The 26,579-nt window shown below is 43.3% G+C and overlaps 2 protein-coding genes across 3 annotated transcripts; one reads left to right on the forward strand and one right to left on the reverse strand.

The window, feature by feature from the left end:
- Positions 1 to 2,555: 2,555 nt before the first annotated feature.
- On the forward strand, positions 2,556 to 18,611 carry srpk3 (SRSF protein kinase 3). 2 transcript variants are annotated; one of them, XM_063463200.1, is made up of 17 exons: positions 2,556 to 3,037; positions 4,037 to 4,133; positions 8,729 to 9,861; positions 9,981 to 10,089; positions 10,178 to 10,265; positions 10,353 to 10,440; positions 11,245 to 11,351; positions 11,438 to 11,603; positions 11,983 to 12,008; positions 13,586 to 13,678; positions 13,771 to 13,822; positions 13,908 to 14,126; positions 15,133 to 15,230; positions 15,333 to 15,440; positions 16,195 to 16,264; positions 16,377 to 16,469; positions 16,642 to 18,611. In XM_063463200.1, exons 1-17 carry the CDS (start codon positions 3,028 to 3,030, stop codon positions 16,824 to 16,826), a joined length of 2,742 nt encoding a protein of 913 aa, XP_063319270.1. In that variant the 5' UTR covers positions 2,556 to 3,027; the 3' UTR covers positions 16,827 to 18,611. The 2 variants fall into 2 exon arrangements, with proteins under 2 accessions (XP_063319270.1, XP_063319271.1); XM_063463201.1 differs by having other exon boundaries at positions 4,040 to 4,133.
- Positions 18,612 to 20,037: 1,426 nt separating this feature from the next.
- On the reverse strand, positions 20,038 to 25,176 carry tsr2 (TSR2 ribosome maturation factor). The gene is made up of 5 exons (XM_063463202.1): positions 25,084 to 25,176; positions 23,622 to 23,712; positions 22,694 to 22,785; positions 21,289 to 21,447; positions 20,038 to 20,430 (listed from the first exon to the last, which is right to left on the reverse strand). The coding sequence occupies exons 1-5, from the start codon at positions 25,159 to 25,161 to the stop codon at positions 20,311 to 20,313; spliced, it is 540 nt and encodes a 179-aa protein (XP_063319272.1). The 5' UTR covers positions 25,162 to 25,176; the 3' UTR covers positions 20,038 to 20,310.
- Between the last annotated feature and the right edge of the window lie 1,403 nt (positions 25,177 to 26,579).

Consider the following 26,579-nt stretch of genomic DNA (forward strand, 5'->3'; position numbering starts at 1 on the left):
TCAGGTCTTGGGCTGTGCACATCCAGTACCACATTTTAAATCTATGGATGCTTTCTCGTTCTCATCAGTATTGTAATGTTTATAGCACAAAACAGTCGGAGCCCTCGAGGATCCGGACTCACTGCACATACCGGGATTAAAGGGTCGTGTAAATTCCAGGTCCCAGTTTAAAGAGTCGACATCTCTCGGCATATTTGGATTCTGCTCGACATCACAGCTGGGTCTTCAAGGCAGCCATGATGTTTCAGCTGTTAGTGTGTCGTCTTGGTCTTTGTGGATGGCGTTGACGACACTGGGTGCGTGTCCCCGGTGTTTATGGCCTCTGGCTGGACTGAACCTAGCAGGTGGACTCTGATGATGGTCCCTGCTGCTGAACTGAACCAAACCAGAGACCTGAACCAGATTTTGCTGACCCAGTTCTTCCTGCTGGACTTTTCTTCTTCTTCTTCTATTTCTGACTCTGTGTTTTGCTTGTGTGCTTTTTGAGCCTGTGTTTGACCCGTAGTTGTAGTTCTTCGGTCACAATAGATTTCTGCATGCGTGTGTTGATGATGATGATGCAGATGCAGATTTATGGTGCTTCTTCAGTATAATTTTCTTTCTTTTGTTTTAAAGGTGAGGGGCGGGGCTTAAAACCTGCCTTGTCAGTGATGATGCGCATGTCACCTGATCTCTGTACAGTTTGATCCTCAGCTCTAATTGGTTGAGCTCTGTTTGTTACGGAATTGTTTTTTTTTTTTCTACTATAAGGGAATAAAAAATAAATAAAAGAAACTTTAAGGGTTTGTATAAAAGAACTCCAGGATCAGTTGTTTCTACTGACTGTGTACAGTTTGCTAACAGTGTGTAAATGTGCCTGTAAATACCTGTCTGAGGATGATGATGATGATGATTCAGTCTGCAATGGAAATGTGCTTTTATTGTGAAAAGGCAGGAGGCCAAACACAATTTGTATCATGTAAAAATAAAGTTATAATTTTAACAGTTCTCAGCTGTGCTGTGTAGTCTCAAACTTCAGTTCTGATGTCATGATGACATCATTTCTCATGACAACATCATGAGAAGTCTGGATTTTCAGTTTCCTGGAGGGGGCGCTAGCGAGCGATAACGAGGCCCTCTGGAGCTGTAGCTTCTTTGACCCAGTCAGCCACCACTCTGCATGCTTTTACGAAGAGCACTGAGATACATTCTCCCTTTCAGACTCTCCTTCCCATCTTCACCTTACCCGAGTTACTCACTCCATCCAAGCCTTCATCTTAATCTTCACCACCATCAGGACCTAAACTACGGGGGTCCTGCCCTAAATCCTGTCCCCGCTGGGATTCCAATCTGCCATGATGGGTCATCAGAGTCCAGTGGCCAAATAGATGAATTAATTTCTCTGTCTCAATAGATTTTGTTCAGTTCTTCCAAATGATCTCTCCATATTGAAATAATATCTGGCACAGGTGCAGTGTGCATCATTTATTGTTATATTATTGCCTCATTACAGCTGCTTTTATGATCTCACTTGTAACGGAGATTATGGTAACATATATTACAATATTTCATATTGAACCTTTATTTAAATTCATAATAAGGCAATGTGACAAGATAGCATACCTTTCAGGTAAACAAAGGGCAGTAAGTAATGTGTGATCATTCTTACTGATCAAAAATATTTGAAACTACTTCTAGAGAAAAATACTTATACTAATATTCCAGCTGTGTGTGTGTGTGTTGGCTCTTATATGTGCATCCTGGATTACAGCTCCCCTGGCAAACCACCTCTGACCTCCAGATGCACTTTTTGAACTTCAGCATGGCTCACAGAGATCAATTTCCCGTCGATGAGACAAAAAATGTGAGAAATGACGAAAGCCCTTTGATGAATGTAAGCATTTTGTGTGCACAAAACACACAATATACAAGTTCTTGAGCTGAATGCAACTGGAATCTGCCTCAGCATCAGCTCTGCTGCAGCAGATGCTGGAGGAAAATGAAGCCTGCCATCCCGCTGTGATTACAGATAGTGAATTAAGCACATCCCAGCACACATGGGAGAAGTTTGCCTTCAGCACTTTATGACAGCAAGAAGAAGAAGAAAAGCTCTCTGACAGATATTCTTTCTAAGCTTGCCTAACATTGTGACAGGGTCTATTTTAACAGAAACCACAGCCAAGGAGTTTTGTGGCTTAAACCTAAACGGTGAATGCTGTGCATATATTCCACCGTTTAATCTCAGCAGTCCTGCAAAGTGCTTAACAATGTGTCTCGCATTCACCCATTGACAGGAATGCCATGAGAAAGCAGCATCGTGCTCAAGGACACTTAGACACTAATAAATAAATAGAAATAGTAACTATGTGCACATGTATCCTATCCTGGTCTCCCAGGTATTACCCAACATCAGCATCATTAGCAGATTCAGCTTACTTCCTCTGACTTCTCTGACGTCATTTTTGCACATCAACATTAAGAAGCTGCACTGGGTTGTTGCTGTTTTGTTATCACAGACACCCTAAATTACCTTCTAGATGCGCCACTGCTCCCAGTTTAGCTCGTGGCTGGTCACTGCGCATGCGTAAAGCCCGGTGTCCGGTGTCAGGCTGTCAGCAGCTGTTGAGTCCATGAACGGCAAGACCGAGACAGCAAATTAAACACACCCAAATAAAGCGTGCGGACCAGGTTCTGGACCGGCTCAGAGACGAACAGGTCGGGGCGGATTCAGCAGGACCAGCTGGTGATCTGCAGCTGGAGCTAACGGAGCTAACAGGCTAACTGACAGCGGACCGACAGCTGTTATCTAACGGGCTAACGGACAGGCCAGCGGCTCGTGGTAACCACGCTGCACCGTGCGGATCCACCTCGACCCGATCTAATTTTTGGACTTTCGGAACGTCCTGCAGCCGCATTGTTTACGGAGTCCAGCGGCTGTTTTTTTGTGAAGCTCGACCGGGTCGAGGACGCTCGAGAGCCGTCAGAGCACGTCAGCCCGGACGGGATAGACGCTCTCTGACCGGTTCGGACTGGGGACCGGGAGCCGAGATGCTGATAGGTAAAGTAGACTGGATTTAGTTCGGTGTTCCGGCTCGGTACAGTTGGAGTCAACGCTAACATGCTAAGCTAGCTCGCATCAGCTTGAGGTACCAGGCTGTGACACACACGGACTGGGGTTTCGGGTTCCGCCAACTTCAATGCCAGACTCCATTCGAAAAATGTTGCATTTAAGGGGTTTTTGCCTCTTTATCAGATAACTGTCGAATTCACCGACCTGGCTTAAGTCTCAATTTAAATAAAAACGTCTGCTGATAAATTCGGCACACGATTGAGCCCTCAGGTGACACTTCATTAACTCAAATCTCTAATGTATTTCATGATTGTCGCCTCTACACCACCCCATCCCGGGTTCAGGGTTATGGAGAACAGGATCTTTGGAGTTATGGTTTTCGGTCATAAACGTGCAACCTTGTGTTATGTGTTTTCAGGCCGTACTGTAGGGTTGTGTCAGGTTACCATCATCCAGTGCTGTTTTCTGTTTTAATAGTTGTGTAGGTGCTACACAACTATTAAAGATCCCAAATTTAAGAATTTTATGAATGGTGTTTGGTTCGTGTTCTACTGTTTTGTCGTGAATCTAGGGAATATATTCATGACAGCTGGTTATAATGTGTTGGATATTTGTAGCAGTGATGTGTGTGTACTATGTACTGTTTTCTTGTATTTTATTAATTAGTATCAAACATCAGAATAAACAGTAACATGTAATCTGGCAGTTTTACATCTTACTTTATGCAAATGAAACTATACAATATACAAAAGATTACTTTTTGTAAAATGCTGATAACATAATGCTTATCTAAATTATCTAATATTTATCAAACAGACTTATCAGAGTTATGATAGTGTTATTTTAAAGTATTTTGATTATTTATTTATGATGATTTTTTTAACAGGAAGGCTCACATCACTGGATTTTCACATTTTTAATGGTGTTTGTTATGTGATTGAACCTTGTGTTAATGATGTATTTTAAAGACGTTGTTCCTCCTCTCAGCAGCAGTCGGTGCCGGATCCGGAAACCCTGCCGGCACGGGCAAGAAACACCGCCGCAGAGGCAAGAAACACCGGAGAATCCGAGCCGAAGAGAACCGGTAAGAAGCCAGCAGAGACTGTAGACTGGATCAGCTGCTTACCCCATACACAAACTCACAGGCTAAATTTAGAGGCGTTTCTTAATGTGAGTGCATGTGGGTGCACTCCAAGAAAATTGGTTTTAACTTCCTGTGTGTCACCTCCATTCATTTAGAGCATTGATTTTTACTCCTTAATCTGATTTCCTGATCGCGTCATATTAACAAGTTCTGAAAAGTTTGAGCTCATTTATCTTATCAAAGAATCATCTCTGGTGTCTTAATGAGCTTTCATTTTTTCTAATTTGTGTAACTTTAAAGTTCAAGATTGCTTCATGTCCTATTATGCTTTAATATCACAGAAACACATTAGAACCAACCTGTTCATTTTTCCCCTTGTCTGAACTTAACCAGCATCTTCAGCTGTGGGGAAACCTTTTTAGATTATCTTTATTTCTGCATGAAAGTGACGTTATACAAGTCCTAAAACTAGACAAAAATAACCTAACTAAATGGATAAAATGCAAATATTGTAATTTGTTGTTGATTTATTTTCAGAAAATGACTCAGTATTGCTTATCTGTGAGGGGAAGGTGAAAGTGTGTGAAGGATTAGCTGTAGATTTGAAGATGAACTTGTTATCAGATGTTTTTTTTATTCAATGGGATTGCAATCAGGTGTGAGTAAGCCCCGCTTTTTCCCTTGCAGGTCATAGAGCTATCAAAGTGTGGTTATCATAACCCATGTTAATGCTAATGTTCATAAGTGTGTCATCACTGTGCAACATCGGTGCACATTACTGCGTCGGTGCACATTCTCCACACATTATGTGGAGGAAACAGAAGGCTGTTTGAGCAGTGCTTTGTAAGTGGATGAGCCTGTTACAGAACTTTTTAGGTTTAACTTTGGAGCATCATCTGTAGAAAAAGGAAAACACTGCATTTCAGCATAAGAACCTAATCCCATCTGTGAAACATGGTGGTAGTAGTATCATGGTTTGGGCTTGTTTTCTGAATTCTGAATCATGCCAGCAAACTCCCAAGGATAATTTCAGGAAACCTGAAATAGGAGAAAGTTGATCATGCACCAAGAAAATAAGCATCAGCATACACACTGTTAGTGCAAAGAATGATCAGAGAATAATGGAGATGGCCGTGAAATGGTCTGAAGTGAGGCGTCATGTCAGTTACATGAGCTAAAGTTTGGACTAAAAACTCCTGCATTCCGGTGTGCAGGACCAATCAAGAGTTATGTTTAGTTGTAGTTATCGCAGCGTCGATGGGTTTGCAGCAGTTACTGAAGCACAGGTTAATATTGTTTCCCTTTTATTGATATGTAAATGAATCAACAGCTAAGACCAATATTTATATTGAATTTGGTTAATATGGTTCTTATTTCTACCTCTATGACATCTTTGTGCAGAAATATAAAAAACTGCAGATCCCTCAGCTGTACCAGAGTAAAGCTCTGAGTGCACAGACAGCTTTTTTTTTTGCACTTTGGTCATCTGTTCTTTCTTGTTTTGTTTTTTTTTGTTTTGTTTTTTTAACAGAAAATAAATCTTTTGAATCTCTGCGTTGATGGTATTTGAAATCCATCACAAAACAGCCTTGGCACACTCTTTTTCTTTTTTCCCCTCTGCTCTCGCGGTGCTCTTAGTCCATCTCTGGGAACACTTCTGTGCTCTTCACTGGCACCTCTCTCTCATGACCACTTAAATTCAAGAAAGTATCAACACTGTAGTTAATGATAGAGAAGAAAAATTTAAAGAAGATGGTTTTTGTAACCTAGCAACAACAATCTCTCTCGCTGTGGACACGGACCCTAACAAAATGAGTGCAACATCTGCACCTGAGTGTTTCTGTTCTGCTAATATTCAGCTGTTTATGTTTATGCAGTTTAAGAAGCCCCCTCAGTCCTCATGTCTAAATGTGGTCTTTTAGCTCCTGTCTCTTAAAGACCGCCTTCCCCAAAAGCCCACTTTCTTCTGATTGGCCATCTCCAGGAAGCCTGCTGAGAAGCAGTACTCGTAGTTATCAGGGGTACTCACTGATAACTCACAGTGTATGGGCATATGGTAGTCATTGTCATTGATCATGGAACCATACGTTACAAACTGGACATTAGGTTGTGTTTAGTGAGACTTCTGATGAGTCGACCCCTGCTGGTCATTAGAAAGAATGCAGGTGAAAGTACTTTACCTTTTCACACTGAGGCTATCGAGTCACTGGCTGTTTTGGAGACTACACAGAGCCTCGTTCACATGGCCTCCCAACCATTTACCTTTGACTTTATGCCTCTGCAGGTTTAAACTGAAGAACAGCTACCACGTCAAATGTTTAGTATTTTTACTCCTGAGCTGTAAAATGCTGACGGGGTGTTGCTGTCACCGTCCGGGGCAGGCAGCCGGTGTTGATACCCAAGTTTGTGAATGTGATAACTAAAAAAACGAGGTGACGTAGTAGCACCTTAGGTGTATCTGCTAAAAATCTCGAAGGAGTTCAAATCTCAGTGATCTTGAACTTGAGGTCAAGTTTTCTGAATATCTTGTGAATGTAATAACTCTATAACAAGGTGATGTATCATTTTGAAATCGATTCCATAGCTGTGTCTACTCAGAGGCTGAGGGGTATAACTGGTGGTTGGCAGTATTTTAAATATTTGACAGGGACAAACAAGGTCTTTATTTGTGCACAGAAGGGGAAAATCTCTGTGTAGCCATCCAGCCTGCTGTCTGCTGTCTGCTACCTGGGTCTGATTGAAAATGAGTTGATTAGTAGGTGCTGATTTCCATGTGAAGTATTTGGAGTGGTGGAGAACAGCTTTAGGCTCACGTTTTTCAAAGTTTGCTGGTAGCTTTGGTTTTTCAGGTAACTGAAGAAACAGTAATACAGACGTTAAGACGAAGCAGATGTCTCCTTTCATGGTTCATGGTTGGCATTGCACTGGCTGAGTAATGACCTTTAATTTTCCATGACTGAAGAGCTGCCTGCCAGACCGAAGTGAGGGCATCAACACATGTGACAGTTAATTCAATCAGACTGGGTATTTACTGAGGTTAACTGCCCACGAATGATGACTGACAGATTTGCAGTGAAAGTTTTGAGCTGTGAGTTTTGTCGATAAACAGCTCGTCACATAACGACATACAAAATGTCAGCGAAACAGCTAGCCTGCTGCAGGCTTCCTGCTAAGCTAGCTGCTGTCCCGCTGACAGAAACAGGTTTGGTCTCAGCCTGAAGACACTCAGATCCAATAATAGAACCGGAGACTGAATTATGATCCCACAACACACACACACACACACACACACACACACACACACACACACACACACACACACACACACACACACACACACACACACACACACACACACACACGTGCGCACTTCAGTCTATTTCAGTGCAGCTCAGGCAAACTTCAACAATGTCCATGACTCAGATGTGACGGAAAGCAGCTCTGTGTGTGTGTGTCTGTCTGTGTGTTTGTGTTATTTGATCTCTGCAGGTTATCTGTGTCCAGAATGAGATAATTACTGAGCTTGTAACAGTCCACAGAGCTGAGGGTTTAGTCTTTTTGTTTGTTTGTTTGTTTGTTTTTGTTTTCAAACGTTTTTAAAATTATTTTTACATAAACAAACAAAACAAACTGCTTCTCTGATTCCACCCACGGCAGTTCGTACACCAGCAAACAACACACACACACACACACACACACACACACACACACACACACACACACACACACCTGCTTCATTTCAAAAGCACAAAATAAAATTCTCCAAATCTTCATCCAAATGTCAAAAAGAGTCCTTCAACCTTCATATTTTACTGTACGCATCTTTTTTGTGTGTAAGAGGTTTCACCTGATTTGTCGTGTGGTCTGAGAGTTCATATTCCTGAAACATTTCCAGTAACTTTTTGACATTTCAGCGACTGAGGTTCATTCTCGTTGGTTTATTTTCTCTAAGATTTAACGGAGCTTTTCAAATTTCTTTGAAGTAGTCTTCTTACACATGAGTTACTCCCTTCTCGAAGTCTTTTAATCTTTCCACATGGTTGAACACTGTGAAATTATCATTATTATTATTATTTTTGTTATTATTGTATCAACTGGGGTTTTTCCTGGCTAAAAATGTGCCTTTTGATTACACATAAGCACGACTGGTCCCCTGGTCGTATATAAAAGCTGCATAATGATGAGACACAGTGTCTTTGTTACTTTATTCAACTGAAATCTCTGCATTTATTGGTATTTTTAGCCCTTTGAGAGACACAAAGGCATTTAATTTAAAATCTACTTAAAAAGCAGGTTTTTTTGTCACTGTCCATTTTTGACTTTTGGTGGATGAAACATTTTATACATAAGAGAAATCCTGATCGGGCTCACGTAGCTGCCACTTGTGTGGGTTTGTAGCTTTTCCCTGCAACCCATGTCTAAGATTCACAGGTGAATTATCTTTAATACTTTTGTTAGCAAACTAAATGTCTAAAAAATGTCCCCATAATTCTTGCCGATTATGAATTTTAAATTATTATTTTTTTTTTTTACTGGGAGTTTTCTGCCCTGTATTCTCAATCCACTCAATATACTCTACTTTCTTTTACCATTAGGTCTGATGACCTCTGTAACCTTCAGACTCTGGATGCTGACAGCAGGGTACCCACAGCACTCCCACAGACCGCTCTGCCACCCCATGAAGGCACTCCAGACACAACCACGCCGCATGGAAACGCGTTAGCATGTCCAGAAGATCCCAGAAGCACTCCAGACACAACCACACTACACGAAAACATGTCAGCATCTCCAGAAGATCCCAGAAGCACTCCAGAAGTAACCATATCGCACAAAAGCGCATCAAAATCTCCAGAATATCCCAGAAGCGCTTCAGACACAACCGCACTACACGAAAACATGTCAACATCTCCAGATGATCCTAGAAGCACTCCAGAAGTAACCACGCCACATGAAAACACCTCAGCATGTTCAGAAGATCCCTATGAAACCACCACGGCACCCCACCAAGAACCTCCACAGGAGCCCATACGAACACCCCCGTTAACCACTGAAATCACAGCGCTGAATGCTCCCCGTACACCGTCACCACCTCCCCTCCAGATCTCATCACCATTTCTAGGCACAATAATTTCCCCCGAGGAAGCCCTGGTACCTCCTCAAACTACCCTCAGCAGCTATAAGTTTTGCAACCGGTCACCTCCTGCAGCTTCTCCACATTCTCCTCACAGTCCCAGCCAACCACTGCCAACTGTTACTCAGAGTAATAATACCCAGGATTCCTCCAGATCGCCTCACAGAACTCTTCAGTCCGTCACAGCAGACGGTCAAACAGAGCTCTACAAATCGCCTCCTACCTCACCGCACACGGTTACCCACAATGCCTCTAAGTCCCCGTCAGTGTCTGCTACGCATCCTGCCAAAGCTCCTCCCACTCCTCCATTAAGCCCCTCCCAACCCGATCCTTACCTGCTTACCTCAGTGACCTTTACGTCCAGTGTCTCCTCCCACCTGTACTCCCCCCTCTGCTCCTCCTCCCCCTCTTTCATGCGCTCTCTCGACTCTTTGGGACCTCCCATTAGCCTGCCTCCCATGATGCCAACGGCAACCCACCAACTGACCTCACCTCCTCCAGCTATGACTCCGCCCCCTCCAGAGTTAACCCCACCCCCAGCCCAGCTGCTGGGCTCTGATGATGAGGAGCAGGAGGACCCGTCTGATTACTGTAAAGGTGAGAATTTATCAGAGAAACCTCAGGAGTCCATACTGGATCCCTGCAAGAGTAAAGATCTGATGTGGGTTTAAAAATCAAATAAAAGCTCTCGTTTCTTCTCTTTCTGTGTGCTCCAGGTGGATACTACCCTGTGGATATTGGCGATCTGTTTAACGGAAGGTACCACGTGGTCAGGAAACTAGGCTGGGGACACTTTTCCACCGTCTGGCTCTGCTGGGATTTGCAGTATGGCACACATGATGTTTTGAAGACAGTTCGTTGGGTTTTTGCACAGTTTCTGTTGTCACATGATCTGAATGTGTGTCTGATTCAGGAAGAAGCGTTTTGTGGCGCTGAAAGTGGTGAAGAGCGCTCCTCATTACACTGAGACGGCTCTGGACGAGATCAAACTGCTGCGATGTGTGAGTGTTTGGTCTCTTTCTCTAAACAGCGGCAACAACGTAGGCTGTGGCTCAGAAACCAGTCTGAGTGTCTGTCTGTCCCTCCAGGTGAGAGACAGCGACCCCTCTGACCCCTACAGAGAAACCATCGTCCAGCTCATTGATGACTTCAAGATCTCTGGAGTCAATGGAGTGCGTATCCTTTAACCAAGTTTTCTAATTTCTTTTTTAAAAGATTTATTTTTCCACCTTTCAGAATGACGCTACATGCTAATTAGTGATCAATATAAAAAATGACCCCCTTGCTTATAATTTGAAAGTTCAGTCGCTGCTGTGGAGCTAGCTCCAGCATTTCCCATGTAGCTTTTTCATACTGGAAAGCTGACCAGTCGCTGTTGTTGTGATTCATTGAATCATTCAGCAGCTGTGCCACACTCTGGTCCTGCAGTGGGACAGACATGAAGACCTGTGTTATCCTTTCATTGTCTGTGGATATACACCACAGTGTAGTGGATCGACACAATCCTGAGCCCTGTTACTGCAAATTTGAAAAGTCACAGGTCTTTCGTTGCACAGTTGTGAACAGGAGTCCTTCCTCTTCGCCCTTAAGGTCGGCAGATTAAAGACATCGAGGAGAAGAAGAAGAAGCTGAGAATGAATTAAACTCTTTGCTGTACTGTCCTGATTATTATCAGTTAAGAATATTTATATTTGGTGAGGTTGTGTAAATCTACGCGGGCTGAAGACATCATATCAAAGCAAATCTGCTGGTTCTGTTCTGGAGATTCACCAGCACATGAAGAACCGGTTAGCGAGCCGCTATACGAAGCTCAGCGAGGCTGCAGAGCAGGAAAGGTCCATCCGTGAAGGAGACTTACTGGAGAGGAAGCTGATTATTTTTTTCCATTCGTTTTTACCAAGTAGACTTGGTACTTATGTGGTACTGTTTAATGATTAATTTTAGAAAGAGTGGGCTGTTAGTTTCCTCAGCCGTTCTCAGATGTCTGTATGGTTCTGGAAGTTTTGGGCCACCAGCTCTTAAAGTGGATCATCAAGTCAAACTACATGGGACTTCCTCTGGCCTGTGTCAAGACCATCATCAAACAGGTAGCGCATGCAAACAGAGATCTATACAGTATATGTACAGTGACTTGGACTTGCTGACCCGCACGGACTCGGCTGTGTGCTTGCAGGTGCTGCAGGGTCTGGATTACCTCCACACCAAGTGTAAGATCATCCACACTGACATCAAACCAGAGAACATCCTACTGGAGGTTGATGAGGTTTACGTCAGGAGATTGGCAGCTGAAGCTACTATCTGGCAGAGAGCTGGAGCCCCACCCCCTTCTGGATCATCAGGTGATCAGCTGCTATGTGACTGGTCGGAACTAGGAAGCGTTAGTGTCTCTTATTAAGTGTTAGGAACCTGCTAATGAAGCTTTTGTCAAGTGTTTTCCAATCGAAGTGAGAAATAGATCAGTGAGCTCAGTGATCAGTGAGAAACAGAAATGTTTAATGCTAAGATGTGAGTCCACACAGTTACTGGGAGCTGTGGTTTCCAGTCCATCCAGAGAGACATCTACCTGCCTGTCTGTCTGCTTTCTGAGCTGTCTCCTTCTCCTTTCTTACACAGTTCTAACTGCACTGTTTCTCCTGTCTCTCTGTTTTCCTCCTTTTCTTCTTCCTGTTTCTGCCGTTTCCTCCCTGTTTGTCTGTCCCTGTGTGTCTCTCTCTCTAGTTAGCATGGCTCCCAGGGATCTAGAGGTAAGTGTCCAGATGTGATGCCTACTGTATTCAAGTGCAACCTCTAAACACGTAGGTCAGGGGTGGCCAACTCCAGGCCTCAAGAGCCGGTGTCCTGCAGGTTTTAGATGTGTCCTTGATCCAACACAGCTGATTTAAATGACTAAATTACCTCTTCAACATTTCTTGAAGTTCTCCAGAGGCCTGGTAATGAACTAATCATTTGATTCAGGTGTGTTGACCCAGGGTGATATCTAAAACCTGCAGGACACCGGCTCTCAAGGCCTAGAGTTGGCCACCCGTGACCTAGGATATCTTTTCCTTATCTGGCTTCAAATACCCTAAAATCATCAATCAGGCTAAGCAGTCACGTGGAGATTATCGGCTTGATACGTTTAGTTAGAATCACCACAAACTCCAGTGGCAATTGAAATATGGAAAGGTCTACTAGCATATTTTTATATGCAGGTATAGTGTAAAAAAGCACTATATTAATGTGTGAGTGTAAAACAGTGTGAGTGGCCAGTAAAACTGGAAAGCCCTGGAACCAGTACTGTTAAAACCAGAAAAAAAATCACTGTGTGAATTATTAGACTGATCGGTATCACCGTCCCAACACTGAGGCACAGCAAGATCAGACTCGTGATAGATCATTTTTAAAATAATTATTTTTCAGCTGGTGTTGAAATGTGAGAGCAGGCATATACAAAAGTAATAAATGTAGAAGCTCCCTTATTCATGAGAGGTCGCCACAGCAGGTAGCTTCACACCAGGGACCTTTTGCATGTTACACTATGGAGCCACAAGTAGGTAAAAAGTTCACAATCAACCTGGTAATACGCTGGTGTGCAACTAAAAGGGTTTGCTGTTTTTATATGGAGCAAAATGGCTCTAAGATTACTTGCAGCCAGTTGGACAGAAATTTAGGCAGGAATTATGTTTTCACTTCTGCAGAGTCTGTATCTCTCACTGAAGCTAATCAGGAATTAAAAATTATTTAGGTCTCAAAAAACTGGAGAAACTCCTGCCAGCATTATATGTGCTGCATACCTGCAAAGAAGGGGTGGGGAACTCCAGGCCTCGAGGGCCGGTGTCCTGCAGGTTTTAGATCTCACCCTGGGGCAACACACCTGAATCAAATGATTAGTTCATTACCAGACATGTTGAGGAGGTCATTTAGCCATTTAAATCAGCTGTGTTGGATCAGGGATATATCTAAAACCTGCAGGACACCGGCCTTCGAGGCCTGGAGTTCTCCTACTCCTGCTCTAAGGTATGTCAAACAGGATAAGTTATCCTGCTGCTGTTCTCCCATAAGAACTGCGTTTGTGACACTGAAAAGCCGAGTTCAAACCTGAAGTTACCTCACTCAGCCTCAGATCCTGCCTTGTAGTACAGGTATCAGATACGTTATAGCTGTAGTAAACTACTGCAAGCTGATTGGATGAAAGTCAAGAAAAGGAACTGTGTGCATGGGTGTGTGTTGTCAGTAACAACAGGCGTGTGTTTGAGCGTCTTGATTACAGAAACATAAAATTGTTACTGTTGTTGTTGAAGCTTCACTGTCCCGCTGCCTGTCTCGCCCTGTGTGCACGCAGATTGGAAAACTGTCTAAAAACAAGAAGAAGAAGTTGAAAAGAAAAGCAAAGCGACAGCAGAAGTTGTTAGAGGAGAGACTGTTTGATATACAGGTACAGTAGTACTGCAGTAATAGTACTGTGAAACATGCTGCACTAGTCCTCCAGCAGTACTGCAGGGTTTACTTTTCTGTTTGTGTGTTCAGAGGATGGAGGAAGAGGATGGTGTGCTGCAAGCTGAGGATGCAGACAGTATCGGTGAGTGTGAATGTGGCCGTTAGTAAAGGCTGAAGTAGAATTTGTTGTCTAACACAGTATAAATACGATGTTTCTTTGTTCTTAGGCTCTCTGGTTGTCAATGGCAACACTTCCTGCTCTATAGCCAATAGCAAAACCAGCCCAGAGTCCAACTGCTCTTGGTTTGAGGATGGGTGTAACGGCCACGCCCCGGGACGGTTCTCAAGTCCCGCTTCTGGCCTATCAGGGTTCTCCAGCTCAGTGATGTCAGCAACGTCTGAATCGGCACTTTCTACTCAGTCCGGATACTCGAGTGGACGAGAAGGTTGGACACGCTCACACGTTTCATTTTAATACTTCGCCTTTAATCATCATTTGTAGTCTATTTTTGTAGCAACTGAGAGATTTTTGGCCCATTCTCCCTAGAAAGACTTCCAGTTTTTTGATATTTCACTACTATCTTTCTCACACTGCTCTAAGTTATTCTACAGATTTTAGGATAAAGAGCAGGTCCTGATCAGGGGACTGAAGACCAGCCCTAGGAGGCATCCCCTACAATGATATGATGATGAAGCAAAGGAGTTGCTCTACTCTTAGCTCCTCCCACAGATCTTTCAGAGGAAGCTGATTTGTGCTCCTTGTATCAAAGTGATCCTCAGACTCAACTATTCAGACACCCCACTGTCCCCAAAATTCTATCCAAAAATGTTCTGTACACAACATAAGCTAACCACACTTGATGGGACTTCTTCAGCTCAATGGTTGGTTAGGGAACTCTGAACTGGAGGTGGAACGTGGCCCATTTGTACTCTCAGAGTCCTGTAATCTCTGCCAAATGAAAGTTTAAATCTCCTGTACTGGGACCTCTGCCAAACGCTCCCACTCCACCCTCGCTATATGCTTTAGTATGCCAGACATGCTCCCTCACCTCATGATCCTACTCGGCGCTGAGTGGTGATCTTTTGACAGTTTGGCTCCTCTTCATCCAAACAGCTGAAAGAGTTACAGCCACAGGTCCGATAATGCAGTCAGAAAATCTAGAATTGAGTGGCAGCCTAGGATGTCCTGTTGCTAACTGGACTCATGATGAACATGCTAATGCTCAAACACGGTGTTATGGGCAAACTACGAGTCCAATAATAGAACACCACCACTCCGGACCACCAGGTTTGTCCACGTGACCACTGAAGCCACCCAGCAGAAGTTCTTCCAGCACCTCACTCAGTGTCTGCAAATTAGCCAAATCCTTCTAACTGCTGCATTAACACAAACAGCAATAAAATCAGTTAAACCAATCAGGTTTAACTGATTTTTCTTTTTTTAAATTTCAGCATTCAGCGCCTCCGACTTTGTCCTGAGTCCTCTGGATACCCAGAACGCAGACAAGATCAGAGTGAAGATCGCTGATCTGGGAAATGCATGCTGGGTGGTGAGAATCCTTTTTCACGGTCATCTCTTCCTCTCGTTTATTTTCCCGTCAGACCAATCAGACGGCTCCTCTCTCTTTTCCCGTCTTATGTCTCTTTTCCAGCACAAACACTTCACAGAGGACATTCAGACCAGACAGTACAGAGCTCTGGAGGTTCTGATTGGAGCAGAGTACGGACCCCCGGCTGACATCTGGAGCACTGCCTGCATGGTACACGTACTCACTGGTGCAAAATACATACACATGCTTTACATGCGGGATTTTCCCAGTCTGACTGTTACAGCATATCCATCAGACCATTGTTGTGTGTAGCCATTAAATATTTTCCCTGTGTATAAATAAATAGGCCTTTTATTTCGAAAGCAAGTTCCTATAATAACCGAGATGAGAGCAGTGGTGTGTGAAACAACTCTGGTGACATTAGGCTGCTTAAATTCTGTGTTTTATACACGGTCCCTGCACGATCCCATTTCCATTAAAGTCATGTGATCTGGATAATTTGATGAAGATGGTTGTTTGTTTCAAGCTTGATCTGACAGATGGGTAGAAACTGCATTTCATAAACAATCTGGCAACACATAAAAGTTGCTGATCTGTGTTTCTCTGTTACTCTGACTGGTTTGAGGGTCACACAGTAATGGGAGTGTTGGCTGTCACTGCACAAACAGATGCTCAGCAGGGATTTTGCAGGTCTCAGATTTGGTGTGGTGGTGTCAGGTCAAAGCGTCTCCCAGAACGATTTGTACTGCGAGCTCAGTCCTGAGACGTTTTGCTTTAGGCAAATTTAAATTCACTCTGTATTTTTATAGGTGCAGGCAGCAGACCTTCTGATTACCTTGCATACACTGTGAATGTGCACACTGACACCCGTGTGTCCTTCATCTGTGTTTTCCTGACAAGTTATTGATGTGTGATTCAGCCAGTGGTCACATGACTAAATGAATCATTGATTTTGGTGTTTCAGGCGTTTGAGCTGGCAACAGGAGATTACCTGTTCGAGCCCCATTCAGGAGAAGACTACACCAGAGATGAAGGTACTACTGCACAGCTGGCAGTACACTCAGCTGTACTACACACACACAGTACTGTAGTGTTAGACTGACTGTGTTTACACTACCTCAGTGTGACTTTTCACTGTGTGTTCAGATCACATCGCTCACATCATCGAGCTGCTCGGGCCGATTCCTTTGCCCTTCGCTTTTTCTGGCAGGTACTCCAGAGAGTACTTCAACAGGAGAGGTGAGATAGTTTACTTTCAGTACCCCTGATCCTAAACTGTAGAGAAAGGGGGGGAAAGTCGGAACTCTTGTTGCTGCAGATGGTAAAGCTTGGGGGTTCTTCTGTCCTCCTTTTTCAGTGAACCTGGTCGTTTCTAAAACCAGATGTCTCACTCTTCCTCTTCCTGTCTCAGGTGAGCTGCGTCACATCTCCAACCTGAAGCCGTGGGGTCTGTTCGAGGTTCTGCTGGAGAAGTACGAGTGGCCGCTGGACCAGGCGGCTCAGTTCAGTGACTTCCTGCTGACCATGTTGGAGCTGCACCCTGAGCGGAGAGCGACGGCGGCGGAGTGCCTGCAGCACCCGTGGCTGCAGACATAGACGTGCAGGCAGCCTCAGGGGCTGCACGCAGAAACAGTCGGCGGTCGGGGAGGGTTGGAAGCGTCTGTTGACTTCACATAATGTGGGAAATTGTTATCTTGATCATGTGTCTGCGCTGATTCCTGAAGTAACTGGATGATTGATTGGCTGAGGCTGGATCCAAACTGAATCGGAATCCTCACGTCTCATGTGTGAGTATTTTAATATGTTCAGTATAATTTCTTATAGAAAACTCCACAGTTCTTCCAAGTTTCTCTTTTTTCTACATCGAACTTAAACCTGCGTCTCCTGCTTGTTGTGGGACTTCCTGTGTTTAAATAAGAGTCAGGTGGACTGGGTCCAGACAGGTGATGCAGCAGTAAACACAGCCTGTTTCTAAAGACCAGTTTAACCAACATGCAGTCTTTATTGATGCCGAAATGAGAAGCTGTACTCTTCCTCCTTTGATCTTCCTGTGTTGATTAAGTTTGACTGTGTGGAGGTGAGTTTTTTGCCCTCCCCGTGGTCAAACGTTAGCGATCAGGGCCGTCCCGCTCCTAACTTTTATCAGCCGCTTGCAGACGTTTTTATCTCTTTATGCACACCTCACAAAAGTCTGCATTTTTGCAGGCTTTGCTTGAGGATATTAGCGTAGTGTTGTGACGTTAAATATAATTTTAGTGTTAAAAATAAGCATGGGAAAATGACGTTTAGTGTGTTGGTTTGCGGCAGAAGGAAATGCAGAACTGAATCAGAGCACATCGACGTTCCTTATATTAAGAATTTTAAAAAGTGTAAATTTTAATATTTATTAGTTATGTTTCATTCACTGTAAGCGAACGACACTGTTCGGTGAAATGTCTCAGTGTCAATGTCTCACTACCGTGTCGAGCACTCGCGATGCCAGTGAAGTGTGTGAGGGCGTTTGATGAGCGAGAGGTTTTTGTTTTGTGTGTTTGCTGCGTTGACACCTTTGTGTCGACTTTACTCCAGTTTGGATCTGTTATTAGTCACAAAAATGACGGGAAAATTAAAGCTGGGCTCACGTCCTAATCCGCTTCATCCTTGTCTGTCACTTTCAGTAAAGCAAGGATATCTCTGCTCTGAACCTTTTGCCATTGCTGTTCTTCCTCCCGCAGTTTTCTGTAAGCAATCCACTGCTTTCAGTCTTTCTTTTTTTTTTTTTTAAATTAAATATAAAACTATGCTGAAATGCTAAAATGAGCCTAGCCGGTGTTGACGAAGCCTTACGGTGGAAACATTTGGATTCAGCCTCAGCCTTCTCACCTCTGCTGACCTTTGGCTCGGTTGTTGAATGAGCGAGTTTTAGGTTTCCTTCCTGCACTTTGTCTCTGTCCCGGTCACTCGGCTGCATTTCTGATTTCTGCTGAGTTCATATTTAACTGTCCCTTTGTCACTTCCTGCTGAACCTGTGAGATGATGATTATTGATTACTGATCAGAGACTTCTAGGACTCGTGAATCTCCCTGATGACTTTTGTTTAGATGAGCACACTGTAGCTTCCCGACAACGGTTGACCCCCCCCCCCCCTCCCCCGACACTGACCACAGTATTATTGATGATGGTATTGATCTTTGTAGCTGAAGGTCGAACCCAATTGTCCTCTGATGACCTCTGACCTCCCCTGTTCACCCGCCCTCACCTCTTTCTATGTTCATATGATAAATAGTGCCTTGAAATAACCCCACCCCCTCCTCCCCATCACATTGATATAATAAGGTTGTTTTTTTCTACATGTCAGTGTGGAATGTTTATTCTGTGAAAATAAAGATGAACGAACACTCACCTGACTTTTAGTTGAAGCTTTATTGATCAGTTGCAGTATATGCTGGGTTACTGCTGTTTATCACCTCCTTTATATGCATTAATTATTTCATGGCTAATTCTTCTGACTTTTTAAAATCAGTTATTAGAAGAAAAACCTGAAACTGAAGACGTTGCCTTTGATTGAAGCCGTTCTCACTGCTTTATAACCTCCTGAGATGACGAGAGACATCTGCTTATTTCACTGTATCTGCTTAAATTTAAGGGGAGCCTGTTTTTTAACACATAAATCAGTGTACAAGAAGCTGGGGCTGATTCTGTGTCAGAGCCGGATTTAGCTGCTGATGGGCCTGTGGCAGAAACTGATCCTGGGAAAACACCAATTGCAGCTGCATTACATTCCAACTGTGGTGGGCTGGTTAAGGCCTTGCTCACACAGGCCCAGTGACCGATCAGTGACCCCCCCCCTCCCCATTTAGGGAAAAACGTGTATTCCCCAGCTGGTTGGTGAGAACTGCAACTGGTTACAGAGAAAGACACGGTCCAGAAGTTGCTGTGAGTAGTTCAACTACAGGTGCCTGTAGACTAAACTGCTCGTGTTCACTCAAAACAATGCTTGCATTTCGAGCAGACGCATTTGCAATTGACTCTCTGCTCGCTGCTAAAAATAATTTTTTTTTCCTTTAATGCAAAGTCAAGCTGCTCTCTTCCAGGAGAGCAGGAGGTCTGGCACATAGAGGCAGTCTATATTTCAAATTAAGACCCCACGCAGACTGAAATTCCAGCAGAGCGAAAGCTTGAACAAAGCTGTCGGAGGTGAACCTGGTGTGTTCCCGTAGAGAGGCTCATCAGGTTGATGTCATCCATGCAGTGGTGCACAGCACAGAGGACCAGTTTCTTAAACACAGTATGAAGCTGTCTACGAACTGTTCTTGAGCTAACCTGAAGACCACAAAATTTGTAGGTCTGTAGCGATTGACCCCGCTCTGATTTTACCATCTCATGGCTGAGTTGCTGTCATTCCCAATCACTTCCACTTAGCTGTTAGTGGGATTATAACAAACTGTGGAGTATTTAGTAATGAAGAAACTTCACTGGACTTGTTGCACAGGTGGCATCCAATCACGGTACCACGCTGGGGTCCCTTTCACAAATGTTTGCAGAAGCAGTCTGCATACCTGAGTGCTTGATTCTATACGCCTGTAGCCATGGAAGTGATTGGAACACCTGAGTTCAGTGATTGGATGGGTGAGTGAATACTTTGGCAACATGGTTTATGAAAACGAGTTCACTAGACTCAGGTGGTCTCCACAAACCTGAAGCAACTGCACGAACCTCTGAAGGCTAAAGTCTGTCTGACCCAGTAATAGTAAGGTGTATTTAATAAAGAGGTCAGTGAGTGTATAATTCTATATGTTGTGATGTACAGTATAGCGACAGCACTGAGTATGGTCAAAGTGTTTAATAATAATAATAAAAAATTCATCCACAGGAAGCAGAGTGACTCCGGTTTAAGGACATCGTCCTCGTCCCCGTCCACCTGCTCCAGACTGAATGTCCCAGCAGGCGGCCGACAAACGGCACGCCTTTCTGAGCCTGCAGGACCCTTTCAGTCTGGAGCAGGTGGAGGCTGAGGCCCAGCTTTCACTAAAAAGTCTCTTCCTGTAGGTCAAAGGTCAGCTGCTTCAGTCTCTCAGTTTAACAGTTCATCCTAAAATATTCACTTCTTCTTCCTCACCACCGTCCAGCCATCTTCTTCATCCTGAGTAGGAGGGGGAGGAGGAGGAGGAGGAGGATGTGTCCTGCTGACCGATGGACCAGACGCTTCACACTCCATCTCCTGCACACACAAACAACCATCACTCAACTCGGGTGATTTCATTATCTATATATAAAAAAAGAAGTTCCCACCTGAACCCCTCAGTCAGCTGTGTCTTCATACTATGGATGAGCCCCTCGAAGTACACGGGGCGGGGCCATATTTGGCTTTTTAGTGGTCGTGGTTTTTTTCAGGAATTTTAAACCTTCATGAAACACATTTGAGCTCTGTTTTAAAACAGCAACCAAATCCATTTTACACCCACTCCACATATCGTAATGTTTTCTTTCTGTTTACGATTATAATATGATCACAGAAGCAGTACAACTTTACAAACGGACAGAACAAGGATGTAACTGCATCAGAGGAGAATCTGAAAGATTTTCAAACTACAGTTTCCTTCCGTCCATCCAGACCAGGAGCTTAAAGCAAGACACATACCAGACAGTCCATGGCAAATACTCCGTAATAATGTGATACAGTCATTTTTTTTTTTTAAACCTCAAAAGGAATCACGGCTAGAAGATGCCATCAAAATGGATACAACCCTGCAAAACTCAAACAAAATGCACTTTTGAAGTTTCCTCTTGAGAATTATCAGAATTGTCGAGATTTCTGCTCGAGTGGGCGCACAACTGATCTGGCTGCAGGTTTTAACAAAGCCTATAAAATGTTCTAATTCAGGTGTGACAGATTCAGATTACTCATTCAAAAAGGTTGAACGTCGCTCAGAGATTCTCAGTGGGAGTGACGGAAATCAAAATCCACAGTCCTGATTCTGAAGTCGAAACTATACCTGACAATCATCAACCTACAGAAATAACATGACCCAGCTCTGTGTGTGTGTGTGTGTGTGTGTGTGTGTCAGATGAGCCGTACCTGTGCTTCATCGTTGCTCTCTTCATCAGACTGTGTGGGCTGAGCCGTGACCTTTGCCCTTTGACTCTTATTCTGTGTCAGAGTGTTGATGGTGTGTTTGAGCTGCTCCAGTGCCCCCTGCCGCCACTGACCGAACATCTGCAGCAGATTGGCGGACACCTACAAACACACACACATCACGTCACCTTCAAACATCCACACCTGCAGACCAGCACTAAGCGGACGATTCTGTGTTCATTCCTTCAGTTTTTGTTCAGTGTGGAATAAAATAATAAAACTACTTTAATTGCTGCGCTTTAGTTCAAACAAGTTGACGTCAATGCGGAAACAACTGTGTGGAGAGTTTAGAGGTTTGAACAGTGAAAAGGTGGCCGCTTCAATGTTTATACAAGAACAAAGAGCTCAGAGCAACAGAGTCGTCCTGGAAAGCGTCAGGAAAGAAGAAATAACAAGGCTCAAACAAAGCAGAAGAGATCAAACGGAGCCGCTTTAACAGAATCCGCAGCGCTTTTGTTCTGAAAAGGCAGCAAAACTTCAAAGTGACAGAGAAGCAGGTGTTGTTAAGGTGGATGCTAAATTTGAAGAAAAGCAGCAGGTGTGACTCTTCTCCAGGATGAGACCGACATGAATCTCTGAGGACTCAACGCCAGCTCCAAAAGGACGACCAGGAAACACCCAGGAACAAAAACCGCATAAAGGGAAGAGGAAGCATCAGATAAGAAAAGTGATGAAGCAGCAGGATGGACGGACGGGGTTATGGAAACATCTGGGAGCTCATCATCAAACAGTGTTCATGTTCTGCAAACCACAGACTGGCTGTAGCACATCGTGCACCGCCTCCATCTGACTACAGAGCTCGCTGCCAGCTCTGGAGTGGAGCGGACAGTGAACGCACCACCTCTGCTCAACCATAAAACACGAACAGCCCATTTTCAACCACGAGTTCTGCATCATTAATCACATCATGCTGAAAGCTGCAGCTTCGTTCGTGAGGCAGTATGAGCACGAGAGCTGCCGTGTATCACGCTTTTCACAAACACAACAAAAAGACTAAACTAAATATTCTCCCGGCGAGAAGAAAAACTCATGAACTCATGCCTTCTCGCTCGTCCTACTGAACTAACTGATGAAGACGTTAGTAAGACTGCACCATGCAGATATAACGCTGACATCAGGAGGCAGGAAGGTGATGAAGACAACCAGAATTTACATGCATACATGGCATAAACACGCTGTTTTTATTATAACATCATATCCATACAGAGGATGAGAAATGTTAGCCTCTGATCCCAAGGGTTTACTTTTCTCCACAGAAGACTTAAATATAATGAAGATGAATGCATGTTAAAAAACAGGATTTAAAAAACAAAACGCTGTTATCACTGTTTTCTTTGTGTGTGTGTACCTGTGGTAAACTCCCATCATCCACCACTGTATTGAACTCCTGATCCATCAGCTCAGCGATGAAGTCCTCGACTTCGTACTGCTGCAGGTCAGCTGACACACACAGACACACGGAGATGTTAACACAACATGAAAAATGACCCTGAAGCTTTCGCTGTTAAATTAAACGTGGTTCTGCTCCTTATTTCTATTCTTAGACTCTACTAGTAAAGCTCACAGTTCAAAACATCTTAAACTGCTCCTCAGCTCATCCTGTCTGAAATATTATAGATCGTCTCCCTTGAACCAAACTTCTTCTGACAGGCTATGTCTTGTAAACAGAGTGTTTAAACTACAGGTGGGCGGGGTTTCAGCGTCTACAGGCAGAGCCGTGTTCAGATGAACATATTAAACATATCCTCTTTCTCTGGCATCTTATTGAGGAGCATTTGGAGCAGTCTGAAGCCTTTAGGCTCACATGGGCTGCTTTTACATACATACCTCATTATTTGAGACTTAAGTTTGATGTGAACACGGATCAGAAAAGAAGGACAGCAGGAGCCCTTTAAACCTCTGAGACACACTTGACTGAGTTTCCCTTTAATCAAAATGTTGCTGAACATCTTTGTGTCTGATACGGTGATCCAGGCACAGAGAACACAACTTGATATCGACAGAAACATTGCCTAATTATTTGTCTTTTCTTATGCTACATTAAATGTAATCCATATATCACGCTGTCATTTGTCAGATTAAAAGAACAGACTGAACCGTTCGGGAGAACTTGCAGCACTTGGAGGCTCAAAGTCACTTTTATTCATGCATCCTGTTTGCTGCACGAGCTGAAACTGAGACAACCCAGATCACATCTAATGATCACTGAAAGCTTAAACTCGATTTAAAGGGTTCACCCACTTCTAATTAGCACCGTAACAACTAAACATACCCACCGTTGTCATGGAAATACTGCTGAACCACATCCACCATCCAATCAGCTTTCTGCTGGCCGTAGACGCCTCCAAACCCGTTATCCACCGCAATCTGTCCGACAAACAGAGATGGTACATTTTATTGCTGTGACTTCACATCATATTTCTAATGTTGACTTAAGAATAAAAGAGCTAATTAATAAATTCTCATAAACAGAGAATCCTGCGAGATGTTACAGGCACCCAACTCAAACACATCCTCCCCACACGTCTGTTTAAATTTCCCCACCACCCAGCATCCATACACCCAAACTCCAAGCTCTACCTGCATTCTGCTGAAGTAATTAATCATTTTGAAACATTTAAAAAGATGAACTATACAAAGGTCAAAGTTCATCACCTTCTTTTGGTTGCCCCCTTTAGGGATCGCCACAGCAGATCATCTGTCTACAGTCACACCAACTCTCTGCATGTGCTCCTTCACTACATCGCTGAATCTAATCCTTGTCTGCAAATTGTCCTCCTGCATTGCGGCTCCATCTTTACACATCCGAACCATCTCAGCCATGTCTCTCTAACGGCCCTAGCTGAGCTGTGCCTGCGATGGACTTGTTTCTAATCCTGTCCCTTCCTGTCACTCCCAATAAAAGTCTTCACATCTTCATCACACGTCACAGCAGGTCTCACTACCATCTCAAGAACCTTTCCTTTCAGTCTTCATGCCATCCTTCTGTCACGAAGCACCCCTGACACTTGTCTCCACCTGCTCCACCCTTGTTCTTGAAAATCGGTTCCAGCGCACTTCTTCTCCAAAGTTAATGCGCACTAAAATCTGATGTTCTGGCCATTATTCAACCCAATAATACAGGAACAGAAGAGGAGATTGGGACTGTGCTCCACACTTGAATAAATAACACTCATCTTGGCCAAGAAGGACTGGATTGATGATGATGTGGGTACAGTAACGCAGAATCATGAAGATACTTCCAAAACATGTCTTCTGTTTATTTGATATAAAACTGCTTTCTAAATCCTGCCAACTACAGTCTACTTAGCAAGATAAAAACAATCACAACACAACGCCCGTGTGCCAAAAAGTGATTCCCGGTATTTACACTTCCATAAAAAATACATTTTGGCCTATAATATGTGAGATATATGTGAAATGTATCCCTCATGTATGATATCAAGAAGTCATCTTGAGCCACAAACAACATTCCTCTCACAAGGTAGAAGTCGCAGTCAGTTTCTGGCAGAGTGACTTTTGTATTTATCTTTTATTTATACAGTTAAAAGGTCCCGTTGACATAAAACTGCTCTGTGTAGGTCTGTGATTTGGTTCAAAAGAATAAAAGCTCCTCACGTGAGAAGCTGTTAGCATGTTAGCATCATATCGGTTATCCGTTGAATCAGTAACCCGTCTGGGTATCAGCTGGACCCGTCTGCCTGCCGCTCAGGAGGCACTCGGTCGGCTCTAACTCACCTGAAGAACCGGCCAGGTTTGAAGAACTGCTCGGACTCCCTCCGTGAAGACCTCACGTGAAGCCGCGGAGGCCGCCATGTTGGGTCTGACAGACGGAAGGAGTCGAGTGCAGAAACAGAGACCAGATCAGACAGAAGCGATCGTTCAGGAAAAGCGTGCTCTTTCCAATCGAAACGGGGCTGTGACAAAAAGCTAAAGAAATAAACAGACAAGCTCTGAACTGCTCTAATTGTCAGATTCATCAAGGTGCTGGAAACTTTCAGTCCATGTTGACATTATTGTACTGTGGAGGTCCAGGAGTGCCAAAATGAATTAAATAAATACATCATTAAAAAATTAATTGAATGTGTCAATAATTAATTAAATATATAATTAATTAAATATATAATTAATTCAATTTGTCATCAATTAAATACAACTGGAAATAAATAATTAAATGTTTTAAATGAAATGAATGGCGATTTAATTAATTATTGAAATATTTATTTAATGAATTAATTCCAATTGTAAATAATTAATGAAACATTTAATTAATTATTTAATGGCATATTTAATTAATCAATTTTGCCACTCCCAGCTCTCCATAATTGTCCATGATGTGAATGTCCTTTTCTACACAACCCAGATGTACAGTGAAGTCACTGTCATCTTCAAGAAACCGGGTTAAGATGATTTGAGCTTTGTGACATTGTATGTTAGCCTGGCACCAGAACACGGGCACACTGTGGTCATAAAGGGATGGACATGACATGGAAGATCTAAGGTTTTACAGATTATGTAACCATTTCTGTAACTGAAAGAATGTCTTCCACTAGGAAGACCATTGACTAACTGCACTTACTTTTAAATAACAAATGAGAAAATGAGAAACACGTAAACTCTCATAGACTGTATATAAGTGATGGATGTAGCTGCTGGTTTCCACTGTTGTCATTTTAGGTTTTTTTTTTTTTTAAAGAGACATTAAACACACAGGAGACTGCTCAACTGTTATTGTACGGTGGCCCTGAGAGGTCAAATAGACTGCAACTTAAAAAAAAACACCAGCAAATAGGAAAATGCTGCAAAAGCACACAAAACACAAAGGAAATAAAATAAAACAGCAACAAAAAACTGAGGAAAAAAATCAGGAAAGAAAACAGAAGAGTTTCTTGGGAAACAAAAACTTGACGGAACGCCGGTGGAAGTGACACGCTAACAGTAAACAGCCAGTAGCAATCATGTGTGTAGAGTATTAAACGAATCATGTGATTAAATCACTCATTGCCTTACATCCTTAGATCTCACAACACTAATGAACCCTCTGCTTCTTTTGCACGTTTCTCAGTGCAGTTCTTTGCAGCTATTCAGTCGAGTTGTGTCCCAGAAACACTTCCATTTCTTTCCTGATTTTTTTAAAGCTTTTGCAGCATTTTTTCTATTTCCTCTCAGGGTCACCACATCATCATCCTTTTCAGCACTAATGTAAGATGAATTAACTGGTATGTATTTACGCA

The sequence above is a fragment of the Pelmatolapia mariae genome, linkage group LG20, assembly GCF_036321145.2.
Source record: "Pelmatolapia mariae isolate MD_Pm_ZW linkage group LG20, Pm_UMD_F_2, whole genome shotgun sequence".
NCBI lineage: Eukaryota > Metazoa > Chordata > Actinopteri > Cichliformes > Cichlidae > Pelmatolapia > Pelmatolapia mariae.